The 14043-nt window shown below is 43.1% G+C and overlaps 2 protein-coding genes across 4 annotated transcripts in view; one reads left to right on the top strand and one right to left on the bottom strand.

The window, feature by feature from the left end:
* The window catches only part of LOC115160761 (neurabin-1), a 46094-nt gene extending 38178 nt beyond the window's left edge, over positions 1–7916 (top strand). The window contains exons 11-20 of one of the 3 annotated variants that reach the window (XM_029711136.1): positions 8–152; positions 334–479; positions 664–997; positions 1171–1222; positions 1305–1376; positions 1536–1731; positions 2696–2740; positions 4800–4916; positions 6030–6218; positions 6547–7916. In XM_029711136.1, coding sequence (XP_029566996.1) covers positions 8–152; positions 334–479; positions 664–997; positions 1171–1222; positions 1305–1376; positions 1536–1731; positions 2696–2740; positions 4800–4916; positions 6030–6218; positions 6547–6705 — 1455 coding nt within the window. In that variant the 3' untranslated portion in view covers positions 6706–7916. The remainder of the gene's footprint in view (positions 1–7; positions 153–333; positions 480–663; positions 998–1170; positions 1223–1304; positions 1377–1535; positions 1732–2695; positions 2741–4799; positions 4917–6029; positions 6219–6546) is intronic. The other 2 variants (XM_029711137.1, XM_029711138.1) reach the window with 2 other exon arrangements.
* A 3-nt stretch (positions 7917–7919) lies between these two features.
* On the bottom strand, positions 7920–11710 carry pdk1 (pyruvate dehydrogenase kinase, isozyme 1). The gene is made up of 11 exons (XM_029711139.1): positions 11065–11710; positions 10771–10915; positions 10476–10547; positions 10187–10371; positions 9826–9921; positions 9654–9731; positions 9435–9511; positions 9241–9339; positions 9039–9146; positions 8838–8951; positions 7920–8730 (listed from the first exon to the last, which is right to left on the bottom strand). Exons 1-11 carry the CDS (start codon positions 11174–11176, stop codon positions 8590–8592), a joined length of 1227 nt encoding a protein of 408 aa, XP_029566999.1. The 5' UTR covers positions 11177–11710; the 3' UTR covers positions 7920–8589.
* Positions 11711–14043: the final 2333 nt, after the last annotated feature.

The following is a 14043-nucleotide window of genomic DNA, read 5'->3' as shown; positions in this document are numbered from 1 at the left end:
TCCTCAGATAGCGGTCCTGGAGGTCAGCGGTCCACCTGCTGACCGTGAAGAGACCCAGGCGGGTCAGAACTCTGCAGTGGAGAGGAGACGGCGCAGCCAGGGGAGTGAAGGCCCTGTCATCAACACACAGTCAGTGGACTCTCTAACGCTAGGTAGGGCTCCAACGTACACTTGACCAACAGGATAGAAGCCACCCATTATTTACTACCATTGGAAGGGTTGATTGTCTCTGTGACTGTCTCTGTGACTGTCTCTGATCACCAGTATATCTGAGAATAGTGTACAGTTTGCCTTATGTTGTGTTTACTGAGCTGTTTTGTCTCTCCTCCACAGATACAGACTGGAGCGAGCTGGTTCCGGAGACTGAGCGCTTGGACACCAGTGCACACAAAGCCAAGTGCCTACTGGCCCCAAGGAGGAATCGTCCGTCTCGCAACAAACTGAAGGAGAATCTCGTCATGTCCCCTTGCCACTCACAGGTCAGCTCAGAAAGTTCTCATTCATTTTGAAAACAATTTCAGGGTTCAATAGTACTAGCTATTTCAAAGATTTCTTCTTCTGCGTCTCTTTTTATGGATGCATGTTCAATACCAATATTCACATGTTTCAGTTCTATCTCCCAGCCGCTGTTTGTCTGCTCAATTCACTGTTTTTCCCCTCCAGGAGAACGAGGAGGAGGAGGAGGAAGATGCGGAGGAGGACTCTGCCAGCAGGAGGAGATGCATCCAGGAGAGCCTGTCCCTGCCCGGGCCCATCTGCTATCCTAGGAACGCCCAGAGGGACAATACCCCCGAGGCTGCAGAGAGATCCAGGAGCAAGTTGAAGCTCTCCAGCAGCCCCTCCCTGCCCCCGTCCCAGAGAGATAGTGTCGAAAGCGGGGGCAGTCCTTCCCTGTCCCCGCCGAAAGACACCTCTTTGCCCTCGCCACACTCCCCCTCAGGGTTCCTTCGCAACGTCAAGAAGAGGGAGTCCAAGGGGAAGGGCAAGGAGCTCAAAGGTACTGCCGTTAATCTGCTACCCACAATATGCTGTTTACACAGTACATTTACAAAACAGGTTGTTGCTGCTACCTCCACTGACTGTCACCATAGTGATATGCCTCTTACTGGCTCTCTGCTCATGGCAGTTCATTACTTTGTAAAAAAATTAAATAAATGGACTCTTTTACAGATGAGACAAATGACAGTTCTTCAGTCGGAAAACCCAAAAAGACGATTTTTGGGTAAGTGCCTGCGATAAAGATTAGTTTCCATTTTGACAGTCCTGTTAGTCCTGCGTAATCTAAAGCTTTTGAAAACCAACAGTGGCCTTCGGAAGTCTGGTGGCAAAGGGAAGAAACATGACAAGGAGGCGATGCGAGCATCTCTGGACAGCAGGTATGTCACATGTCATGTCACCAGGCTGACAGTTTCACCACATCCTAGATATGTCATCACCGTACACTCACAGCTCTGCTAGCAGAGGACCTTTCTGCTAATAAAGGAACAATATGTAACTTGGAGACTTTTGTTTTTCTTCATTTTCCTAATGTCCAGGGGTTCTGCCGAGCTCCTGGAGGAATCTGGGGGAAACCTGTCCCCTTCTGAGTCCATGACCTCTATTCCCACATGTATGCCCTTCTCCTGGTTTGGGGACAGAGACAGGGACAAGGAGCCTTTGTCCACCAGCAGCAGCCTACCGTACGCAGCCACTGAGACCAGCAGCGAGCAGAGCCAGGACCGCAAGAACAAGGTGAGTGCACACACACACACACAGTGCCAACTCCATCAAAAGACAGAATGAAAAAGCCCTCATCATCTAGACATCTTTATCCAAGAGGTAGAGATTTTCAGTCACTTCAGAATCACCAGTAACAAATGGAAGCAGAACACATAAAGTAATGATTGCATTAGGCCATTTTACTGTAATGAAAAATATAGCCGGGATTCAAATTCCATTTCATTTGCTACTACTAAGTGGAATGAAAGAAGTCCTGTGACACTGAACTGACCCCTTTGTCATTTCCGGACCGTTTCATGGTGAGTTGGCCAGTAATAAGCCAGTGATTCATTGGTCAGTAATGCACTGTTTAAAGCAGGTTTTTGCACTGCTTGGAAATACCACATCCAGTCAAGAGATGTGTAGCAGCCGGCCGGTAACGTTTTTCCCAGAGCGTGACGATGACATTGCTGTGGAGTGGCTGGTCTGTCTCCTATAGCTCCTCCCATTCAGGAAGAGAGCAGAACAGGGTTGCACTGCTGCTCCTGCTGCCGCCTGTGGAACCATATGGAGGTCGTGGGTGCGTCCCAAATGGCACCCTATTCCTCTAAGGGCCCTGGTCAAAAGTAGTGCACTATATAGGGGACAGGGTGCCATTTGAGACGCTACCCCATCATTAATCTGAGAGCAAGAGGAGGAGGAGGAGGATTCACTGGCATTTCAATGGCTTAGCAACCAGATAATTATCCCCATTAAATGCATCTGCACAAATAGGCCTGAGTAATTCCCAACCAGGCTGCCTGGGGAGTAGACGGAGGCCAACAGCACCAGGGCTGTGGGGAGTGGGCGATGTGTGCCACAAACAGGGCCTCCCCTGGTTCCTCTGGCTGGAATTCTACTCTGTGTGGTCCTGTGGCAGCTAGAGGTGGGTGTCAACCCCAGTGTACAGTACGGAAAACGACTTGACAATCTCTCCAACCGTCCTTCTTTTAAACAGACAAATCTCTCCTGGTCCTCTATATTCAGTCGCTCGTTAGATTTGGTACAGTATGATTTCCTTTTTACAACCCCAATCTTAGAGGAGCTGGTAGATTAGAACTAACCAGTCATCTAGTTTAGTGTTGTGATATTTCATTTCACTTCTAAATTGTACTAATACCCCAACATTGATTTGTGTTGTTGTAGTGGAATTGGGTTTTGTGGTAGTGTGTCAAGCACTTACAGTGCCTTCAGAAAGTATTCACCCCCCTTGACTTTTCCCACGTTTTGTTGTGTTACAGCCTGAATTTAAAATGGATTACATTTAGATGTTTGTGTCACTGATCTACACACAATACACCATAATGTCAAAGTGGAATTATGTTTTTCAAAATGTTTACAAAAGATTTAAAAATGGGAAGCTGAAATGTCTTGAGTCAATAAGTATTTAACCCCTTTGTAATGACAAGCCTAAATAGGTTCAGGAGTAAAAATATGCTTAACAAGTCGCATAATATGTTGCATAGACTTAGTCTGTGTGTAATAATAGTGTTTAACGTGATTTTTGAATGTCTACCTCATCTCTATACCCCACACATACAATTATCTCTAAGGTACTTCAGTCAAACAGTGAATTTCAAACACAGATTCAACCATGAGGCCAATAGTGACTTTAAAACAGTTACAGAGTTTAATGGCTGGGATAGGAGAGAACTGAGGATGAATCAACAACATTGTAGTTACTCCACAATACTAACCTAATTGACAGAGTGAAAAGAAGGAAGCCTGTACAGAATAAAAAATATTCAAAAACATGCATCCTGTTTGCAACAAGGCACTAAAGAAATACTGTAAAAAGTGTGGCGAAGCAATTCACTTTTTGTCCTGAATACAAACAATTACTGAGTACCACATTACAACACATTACTGAGTACCACTCTCCATATTTTCAAGCATAATGGTGGCCTCATCATGTTATGGGTACGCTTGTAATCGTTAAGGACTGGGGAGTTTTTCAGGATAACAATAAATGGAATGGCGCTAAGCTTAGGTAAAATCATAGAGGAAAATCTGGTTCAGTCTGCTTTCCATCAGACACTGGGAGATGAATTCACCTTTCAGCATGACAATAACCTAAAACACAAGGCCACATCTACACTGGAGTTGCTTACCAAGAAGACCGTGAATGTACATGAGTGTCCTAGTTAAGTAGATTTTCTTCTACTTAAATCTACGGCAAGACCTGAAAATGGTTGTCTAGCAATGACAACAACCAATTTGACAGAGCTTGAAGAACTTTGAAAAGAAATGGGCAAATGTTGCACAATCCAGTTTTGGAAAGCTCTTAGAGACTTACCCAGAACGACTCACAGCTGTAATCGCTGCCAAAGGTGCTTCTACAATGTATTGACTCAGGGGTGTGAATACTTATGTAAATGAGATATTTCTGCATTTAGTTTTCAATAAATGTGCAAATATTTCTAAAAACATGTTTTATGGGGTATTGTCTAAGATGAGTGAGAAAATGTTGAATTTGAATTCAGGCTGTGACACAACAAAATGTATGAATACTTTCTGAAGGCACTGTAAATCTAACTTCACATTTATGCTTCCTCGCCATACCTTTCATATCACACATGATATGATGAATATTATCAGTCGGAATTCATCACAAACGATTGAAATACATACTCTTGACACAGTACCACAAAGGTTTTTGAGTGCTGCTATTAGTGCTGTACCAGTAGAAATTGTGTGTCATAATTGTCGTAGTAGAAGGCGTTTTGTCATGATAGCAATTCTGTCGAGTTATGTTTGTCTTGAACTCAATTGGTAAATCCAGTTGGATTTATGAATGTGAAATCAATGACCTGATATCTTCTTCTTCCCGTCTGTTATGATGATAATGTATTTTACACAGTGTTCCCAGTGTTGATATCACCATAGACCAAATCATGTCAATAATCCCTATTTAATTCTCAACCTCAATTTCCACGTTTACAGTACAACTGCTGATCCCCTTCCTCCCTAGAGCTTTAGGCCACAGAACTGTCGTTTACCCACCCATGTGTTTGTCTAGTTAATGCGTTCTTCCTTGTTTCCTCCTTGTTCCACTGCTCCAGAATTTGTCAGTCATAGATGATTCAAACCTTGGCAGCCCCAGTTCAGACATCTCAGGCTTAGTTGCAGAGCCCAATCTGCCTGGGCGCTCACACACTTTAGTCTTCTCGTCCAGTGAGGTGAGTGCTCTCTCTCTTTGTTCCACAAACCCCTGTGCGGGATGGTGCTGCTCAGATGTCTCTGAAAGGGGACAGTCTCAAGCATGCTTTTTGAGTTTACCCCCCTTGGGGCTGTGATGATGGAATCGTGAATGACCCCCGGAGAAGGAAGTTGCATGTGTGTGCTGAAGTTGTCTGTGTGGTGTTAAAACAAGTGTCTGTCTTTAGCTTTGGGTCCTTGTTGTGCTACTACCAGCTGAGCTAGCAGTAGAGGCTACTTCGTTACTCTAGTCGTCTTCTGTTTTTCTCATCGACCTTAGAACAGGGATCATCAACTAGATAAAGCCGTAAGCCGATTGTTTACTTGGTCGATGGGGCGGAACATAATTACAAATCATTTGTAGAAGCCCAAACAGAAATAATATTTGACGAAAACATAATCATTTCAAACCTTGCTTACATTTGTATATGGTCATGTGTATTTCTAATATGCGTGGGAATACTTGGGAACAGATTTCCCAAATTAAAATCACTTGGAGCTGATTTCCTGGTGTTTTTATGTCCAAGAATGATCATTCAAAATTCACAACAACAAAAGAATATATGTTTGGGGGCCAAAGACAACCACACCGCAGGCCGTCCGCCAGTTGGGGAACCCTGCCATATATAATGATCTGTGCCGCTCCTGTGTCTGTTTAGTGGAGCTCGTCTTGCATTCCTTTTCATATGCTTTTGGATTGTGTGTGTATAATTGTGTTTTATGACTGTTTGACTTATCTTGTGGGTGTTTCAGTTGATAAGTGATTCATTTTACTTTGATAAACACTACACCTAAGCCCTGACTACTATACTCAAACAAGCAGACGTATGCCAGGTAGAACAAAACAGACATGCTCCCTCTGCATGTTCTGGCCTGTTCCACTTAACGGCGTTGTGACAAACTCTGAATGGACCATTGGACACGGCTTTTTTTTTTAAAATGTGATTTCAGTTACTGGATGTGCAATGCATGTTCCAAATGCTTTGATATTGTGCTTAAACATGAATTTGCTATTTCATCCATTATACTGTGCTGCAGCTGTGTTTTTTTCGTTCGTTTTCTTGGGATGTCATGTGTTTCTTGGCATTCCGTAGAACCTGGATGATGAGCCACTGCCCACAGGGAAGGAGTACCAGTGGCAGAACCGCCCTGTCCTCGAGTGGAACAATCAGCAAGTCTGTCACTGGTTGATGGGCATGAACATGGACCAATACACGCCTGAGTTCACCGCCAAGGGTGTGGATGGCCATCAAATCATGCACCTGGACAGTGACAAGTTGAAGGTACGAGGGCATCACAAGCAACAAGACCACAGTTCAGAACTCACATGTAGGCGCCACGCCGTTTCAGTCTGAAGGAAGAAAGTACAATTGAAGTGATTTTCATATCATCCAAATGCAAGCTCTTCCATTTACAGCAGCAGTCAGGTTTATAAGCCATAGACTGCCACCTTATAGCCCCAAATAAACCGGCTGAATTCCACAATGATTTACACTAAAATGGTACATATGGAAAAACGACACAATAAATTAGAGGATATTGTCCGAAATGTATATATATATTTCATAGAGGTGTGTTCTAGAATGTGACCTGTGATGTTTGTCCCCTCAGGCCCTAGGTGTGTCCAGCCAAAGTGACCGGGCCACCATCAAGAAGAAGCTGAAGGACATGAGGAAGGCCCAGGAGAAGCTGGAGAAACAGAGGGAGAAAAGGGAGAAGGAATCACGGCGCAGCGGGAGACTGCCTCCCAACACTGACTCTGTCTGCTGAACTGCCCCCAGAGGTGACCCACTCTCTCTCTCTGAACATAACCCAACACATTCTCCCTCGAGTGAGGCAGGGCATTCAACGACCCTTGTGTCTGTTCTGTTTCACATATAGGCCGACCTAGGTGCCATCCACCTCAGTTCACAGCAGTTACTAAGAGAGCACTAAAGCAGTCACTGATCATGTGAGTTTATAATGACCAGTAACAATAATGTTAGCACACCAGTGTTGATTTACCATGCCAACTGGAAGAATCATCTGAAAATAGTCCGATTTGTCGTTGGCTATTGATACTTTTCCTAGTTTTGGGTTATTCACAAGAACACACAAGAGCTGGCTCTGCTTTTTAATCAAATCAAACACGCTGACAGTCCTGTCGCCAGCAGTATCTGTAACACATCATCATTGTGGAAGATTGGGGAGACAGGGGGGTGAAAGTGATACTGTAATGACAAGTGTTGGGGACATGACCAAAAACAAAACCCAACATGTTTTTTTTTAACCTTTATAAAGCTATAGAAGCAGTACTTTTATCCCTTTTGAGTTTCCAGATATGTAGTTGCAGGATTTGTGTACATTTACCCATACAACAAGTGGAATGAGTTCAGTACTACTTTTTACATGTTTTATAGTGTATTTTTGCTAGCGTAACTTTCCTGTAGACATGTACAGATATTTTGTTGCAGGAACTTTGTACAGTTGAGATAAAAGTACTATATAATCTTTTAAGCTTAAAAGGGTGACAAGGTTTTAAGTGTATAAATTAACTTTTCTACATATCAATTAACTGCATAACTTTTTAAAAATCAAATTATTAAAGGTTCATCATTTTATATATACTTTTTCTACTAAGTAGAATAGCCACTAGGATGACAACATCTTTGCTAAATGAAAGGCAAAAAGAATCAAGTAACGACAACGTAAATGCTGTTTATATAACCCCTTCCCAACTGTGCCTGTTTTGACAATGGAGGATGTACTACTACGTGGTCCTATTGAGCCGAAGAATCTGACATGTCGTTGAAACGGTACCGAGACATGTATTATTATTATTATTCTACAGTGCGTGCGCTCCTTGCTGACAGGGTGTGGGGGTCCATGAGAACACGAGGTGTGTGCGCCTATGACAGTATATCAGTTTAATAGTTGGTTGTCTTGTCAACATGAATGATGGGTGCATGTTGAGCATCATAAAATAAACAAGTTCTCACAGATTCTTTTGTGGGTGTATTTTGTGCTTTATTGGGAGGTCTAATGGCTTCCACAATCATGAGATGGAAGTTCCACTATTGTACACTTTAATAAGGTCAATAACACTTGACAGAAATAACGCACATCACCTAAAAAGTATCTCAATGGTTAGAACTAGTACTATATTTTTATTTGTCTAACGTCATGCATCACTGGAGGACATAGAAAACATGTACTTCGTCTATACTGTCGCGATAAAAGAACATTCCTTCAGCGATAGCGGAGGACGTGGAAAAAGACCTCGTAGCTGCGCAACTTTGTAACAAACATCTTCAGCCCGTGGAGAACACTCAGTATAAATAACAAGCAACATTCACTCTTTTTCCCTTTCAGCAAAATGCTAGAAACCAAGCAATCCTTTCACATAATACACATGGTATAAACATGTCAGTTTGAAAAAGCAACACTCCCAGAAACACCAGAACTTATTATTCACATGAAATGGCACTAGAACTTGGCTCTGTAATTTTGTTAGTTATGTATACATACAACCAGTAAAGGTGCAAAGGGATTTGACCTATTGCTTCCCACAGTGGAACAGCTATAGCATCTCACACAAAGGAATTCAGCAACCACAATTAATTTACAGTAAATCATCTAGCAAATGACACTAGTCTAACCAGGAGGCATCTAGGCCTAAAAACTACGGAACGTTGTCATGTCCTTGGGCTCCTTGCTTGGAACACACCAGTCGTCTGCCTCGTGCATGGTGTTGTAGTGCTTCCACACTGACTTGTTGTAAACAGGAAGCCTCTCGATGGACTCCGTGGACAAAGCCTGCGCACAATTGTAGAGGGAATAATGGGAGAAATGGGTTTCAAGTTACTCTGAAAAATATCAGCACTTGTATACAATGCTTTTACCGTCTCATTTTTGTGACTTACCCGGATATATATCACAGCGTCGGTGCCATAACCCTCCAGAGAGTACAGCTTCAAATCACCTTGGAAGTATCTGGCGTATAATCGAGAGATGGGCAGGCCGTACCCATATCCAGCCTACAACAGAACAGATAAGAGAATGCTTACGATATTGTAATGAATATTAATAGTATGAGCTCCTTGTTATAAAGTGGAAAGTCTCACCAGAGGGCTGCGTTGGCCGTCCATGCTGGGTGGGGGGGCGGTGGAGTAGGTGTAGGTGAACAGCCTCTCAATCTTCCTCAGAGGGACCCCTCCTCCACGATCACTCACCTGGAAGAGTAAATAGCATCGACTAGAGATGCACTGATAAGCCTGATATGATAAGAGAGGACAAATGAGAAGCAGCACTTCAGAGTAGCTGTACCTTGACTGTCAGGTCTTCACTCCCCAGGGCAACCTGGGCATGTACAGGAGGATAGTCCATAGAGTCGCCATACAACTCCATAGTGGCTCTCATGGCGTTCTGGAGAGATCGAATCCAGATTTAAGGTGCAAAAAATGTCTCTGAACGTAAGCTCATAAGTAGTTAATTTTGAAGTTATAAAAAATAAGGCATACCTTGAAAAGTTCAAATACCATGTGGTAGAGATGGGATGGCACATACACTACAGTCACTGGCTTTCCATCATCTTTCACTGTAGGGACAATTGGAAAATGTAGGAACTGTAAGTGTCATGCAATCATTTCGGAAAATACATGTAAATACAGTCTAATATCATAAAAAGTCCACCAAGTGTATTATTATGCATAAGTCAGGAATGAAATCCAAACATTTACCATTGAATTCTTCCAGTACCAACTCGGGAGAGTTCATGTAATACCGATCACAAAGGTTTCTTGCATTTTCATACGCATCTGGGGGTAAAGGCAAAGCAGTTAGGAAAGTAATACTAAATTGTTGCTATCAATTTAGGCCTATTTCAGTTGTTTAAAATTGTGCAACACTTACCCCTGACTACTTCAGTAACACTGCAGTGCGGATCAATACTGCCAATCTGTTTAGGATGCGCTGGGTTTACCCTCACCTTCCCACCAAAGAGCAGGGCTAGAATAGAAGACGTACAAATACATGCAAAACCGTCACCACCAACATTTAACAGGTGTTTATTATAACAAGTTTGACAGCTCTGCTTCCGTTATTTGTCAGTTTCTCTCAGATATTCTGGTCGTAGGATGTAAAGGTATTTTTCCGCCTTAAAACAGAATGTCTTTAAACTGCCAGGAACCGTTTCCATTTCAAATGTTCCTCTTCTGAGCAATGCCGTAGCTTTTGATGTCAGTGTGGGTGCTAGAACAGGTGACATGCTCACTGTGCTGGTTAAGCAGCATCCTGATGGATATTCTGCTCATGTAGAAGCGATCCAGGAAGTACTGAACGTTCTGGCTGACGATGGGGTCTGTGCCATAGGTCTCCTTGTACTCCACAACCCCCTGGGCCATAGTCGGGACGACGTCATTGTGACGGTTTCGGATCTTTATAACAGCATCAGTGAAACTATGTGAAGACAGACACCGAAAGGAATTATGATCCACAAATGGGCCCCGTTTTTTTATTAGTGATATGTCAGCACGAATAACAAAACGTGATTAGAATCTTACTCATATGTTACTTTCTCATCATCAGCATCTTTCTCCTTGAACTCAATAATGTCTTTAAGACTTTGCATGTACCTAAAAAAAAAAAGAGAAAATGACCCAATACATTGGTTAAGCTATTCATAGGCTGATGAAAATGCATAACAGGAGAAGATGGGATTTAGCCTGGTGGAACCAGCCTGATATCTGCATTCACCATCCTGTTTTACTGAAGTGAAATGCAATGGTAAAAGCAGCATTCAGGCTGGTTCCACCAGGCTAGGTGGGGGTCCGTTGGGTCTAAAATGACAGTACTCACCAACTCTGTACCAACCGGACTGATGGAGTCTTTAGCAGATTATCAGGTAACAAGTTGATCTCCTTCATTATGTTCGCCAACCTCACAGGTAGCTCCTGTCTGAGGAATGCAAACGATGTTTTCTCGCATGCATTTTCACCCGACCCTGAATATGGAACAGAACAAACACGACTGTTGGTTAGTTAGATGAAAGATATGAAGCAGGTGGAGCAGCCATATAAAGCCTATGTGCCACATGTCTCAATAAAGCTAGTCAACAGTTGGCTAAAGACATTGAAAATCAAGTACACTTACCGAAGTCCAAGAACTGTTTCATTGAGAGGGGAGAAGGGGAGAACCTGGAGTAGTAATCAATATGCTTTCCCATGGAGGCGGCGTTACTCATCAAGGCCCTTAGAATCCTCATTTTGATCGACTTAGCTCACAGTTGATAAACGGGCGCGGATAGAAATGATTCAGTTGACGGTGTTGAACATCCGATTGCCCATGGCATTGTTGACATCTGATGAACGCAACGAGATATGTAGCTAAGCTAGCTACATTACTAGCTAGCTTTTAACAGCAGGTAGCTTTTATGAAGTTCGTTTGCAGCCATCACGGTCCACAAGTAAACAAATGGGCTCGGTAACGGTTACAGTTCACAATAAATGACAATAGCTTGGAGTTTTCCAGCTTATTTAGCTAGCTAACGTTACTCCAGCATGTCATTCATTCAAGTCGACTGGAACTGTTCGCAAGCGTTCCTAGAAAGTGAGCTACTTACATTATCTTAAAACATGTATTAGTTTAGCGTATTATAACGTTACTTTCTACATTAAACAAACCATATATCGCTTCAAGAATCATGCATTGGTTTTGTTGTGCTAGCTAACTTCCAGCAGCACGCTAGCAGTCAAAACAAACACGAACGAGCTTCATCTTCTTCTTCGGTGGGGTTTATCAATGGTTGGCATCCAACGTTATGGTGTATTACCGCCACCTACTGTGGTCCATGAGACAGGGAAAAACTACCTGCCAGCCCTTTTTCTCTTAAAAAATCTAACAAAATATTTTAGACTGTATCTAATGACTTCCTCCACCCACTGCAAGGCCAACAGTATGACCATCACACATTTTGTTTTGAAAATGTGTAAAAATGTAAAACTGAAATACCTTAGTTACATAAGTATTCAGACCCTTTGCTATCAGACTCGAAATTGAGCTCAGATGCATCCTGTTTCCATTGATTGTCCTTGAGATGTATCTACAACTTGATTGGAGTCCACCTGTGGTAAATTCATTTGATTGGACATGATTTTGAAAGGCCTGTCTATATGAGTTCCACAGTTGACAGTGCATATCAGAGCCAAAACCAAGCCATGAGGTTGAAGGAATTGTCTGTAGAACGCTGAGACAGGATTGTGGTGAGGCACAGATCTGGGTACCAAAACATTTTTGCAGCATTGAAGGTCCCGAAGAATCCAGTGGCCTCCATCATTCTTAAATGGATGAAGTTTGGAACCACCAAGACTCTTCTTAGAGCTGGCCGCCCGGCAAAACTGAGCAATGGGAGAGAAGGGCCTTGGTCAGGGAGGTGACCAAGAACCTGAATATCACTTTGACAGAGCTCCAGAGTTCCTTTGTGGAGATGGGAGAACCTTCCAGAAGGTTAACCATCTCCGCAGCACCCCAGCAATCAGGCCTTTATGGTAGAGGGGCCAGATGGAAGCCACTCCTCAGTAAAAGGCAGCCCGCTTGGAGTTTACCAAAAGGCACCTAAAGACTCTCAGACCAACAAGATTCTCTGGTCAGATGAAACCAAGATTGAACTCTTTGGCCTGAATGCTAAGCGTCACATCTGGAGGAAACATGGCACCATACCTACGGTGAAGCATGGTGGTGGCAGCATCCTGCTGTGGAGGATGTTTTTCAGCAGCAGTGACTGAGAGACCAGTCAGGATCAAGGGAAAGATGAATGGAGCAAAGAACAGAGCGATCCTTGATGAAAATCTGCTCCAGAGCACTGAGGACCTCAGACTGGGGCGAAGGATCACCTTCCAACAGGAAAACAACCCTAAGCACACAGCCAAGACAATGCAGGAGTGGCTTTAGGACAAGTCTCTGAATGTCCTTGAGTGGTCCAGCCAGAGCCCGGACTTGAACCCGATCAAACATTTCTGGACAGACCTGAAAATAGCTGTGCAGCGACACTCCCCATCCAACCTGACAGAGCTTGAGAGGATCTGCAGAGAAGAATGGGAGAAACTTCCCAAATACAGGTGTGCCAAGCTTTTAGCGTGATACCCAAGAAGACTCAAGGCTGTAATTGCTGCCAAAGGTGCTTCAACAAAGTACAGAGTAAAGGGTCTGAATACTTATGTAGATGTGATATTCCATTTATTTGTATTTTTTATAAATTAGCAAAAATGTGGGGGGTGTAATCAATTTTGCAAAAAGGCTGTAACATAACAGAATGTGGAAAAAGTCAAGGGGTCTGAATACTTTCCAAAGGCACGGTACATGGTCCTCAATGAGGAACGCCCAGCCCCCCACTCTTTCCCCATCAGACAGTGCATGACATTTAGCACATTACTTTCCCACCATTCTCTCAATGTGTTCTGCCCAGGTCAGCCTAGTGTCAAAGTACACCCCAAGAGTGAGCTTCCTATTTGGTTCAGGGTCCTTGACGTCACACATGCCACTTTAGTAGACTCAGAAGTGCCTGTTTCCTTAGTCTATATACTTTTTAAGCATTTATTTAATCAAAACAAACACATAAAGAGTGTTGGGCCAGTAGCCGAAATGTCGCTAGTTCGAATCCCAAGCCGACAAGGTAAAAAATCAGTCGACGTGCCCTTGAGTAAAGCAGTTAAACCTTATGCTCCAGGGTTGCTGTTGATAATGGCAGACACTGGCTGTCACCCCTTTCTCAGAGGTTGTCTCAGGGAGAGTAAAATATGCAAAAAACACATTTCCCAAAAACAATATTATTTCATAGAACAAAATGTATCAGATCTCCTAAGCCTGTGTTAACCTCAGACATTCTTTTCAGCATTTATCCCCAAAACCCCATTCTTTCCCCCATAGGAATGGCTGAATGAACCAGAGGTATAAAGCCCCACAGTGGAGGTGTCATAATACCCATAAAACCTAGCAGTTAAACAGGGAAATGGTTCCAATCGTTTTTCCACCATTCATTTTCCCCATAGGGGATTTTAGAAACACTTAAAATATGAGCTGTTTCAATTAGGCTTACTCTGGCTTGACGTTTTGATAACCATGAAAATCTCTCTT

This window comes from Salmo trutta, chromosome 24 (assembly GCF_901001165.1).
Source record: "Salmo trutta chromosome 24, fSalTru1.1, whole genome shotgun sequence".
Lineage (NCBI taxonomy): Eukaryota > Metazoa > Chordata > Actinopteri > Salmoniformes > Salmonidae > Salmo > Salmo trutta.
The sequence above is the reverse complement of the archived record's forward strand: the minus strand, read 5'-3'. Positions and strand labels throughout refer to the sequence as shown.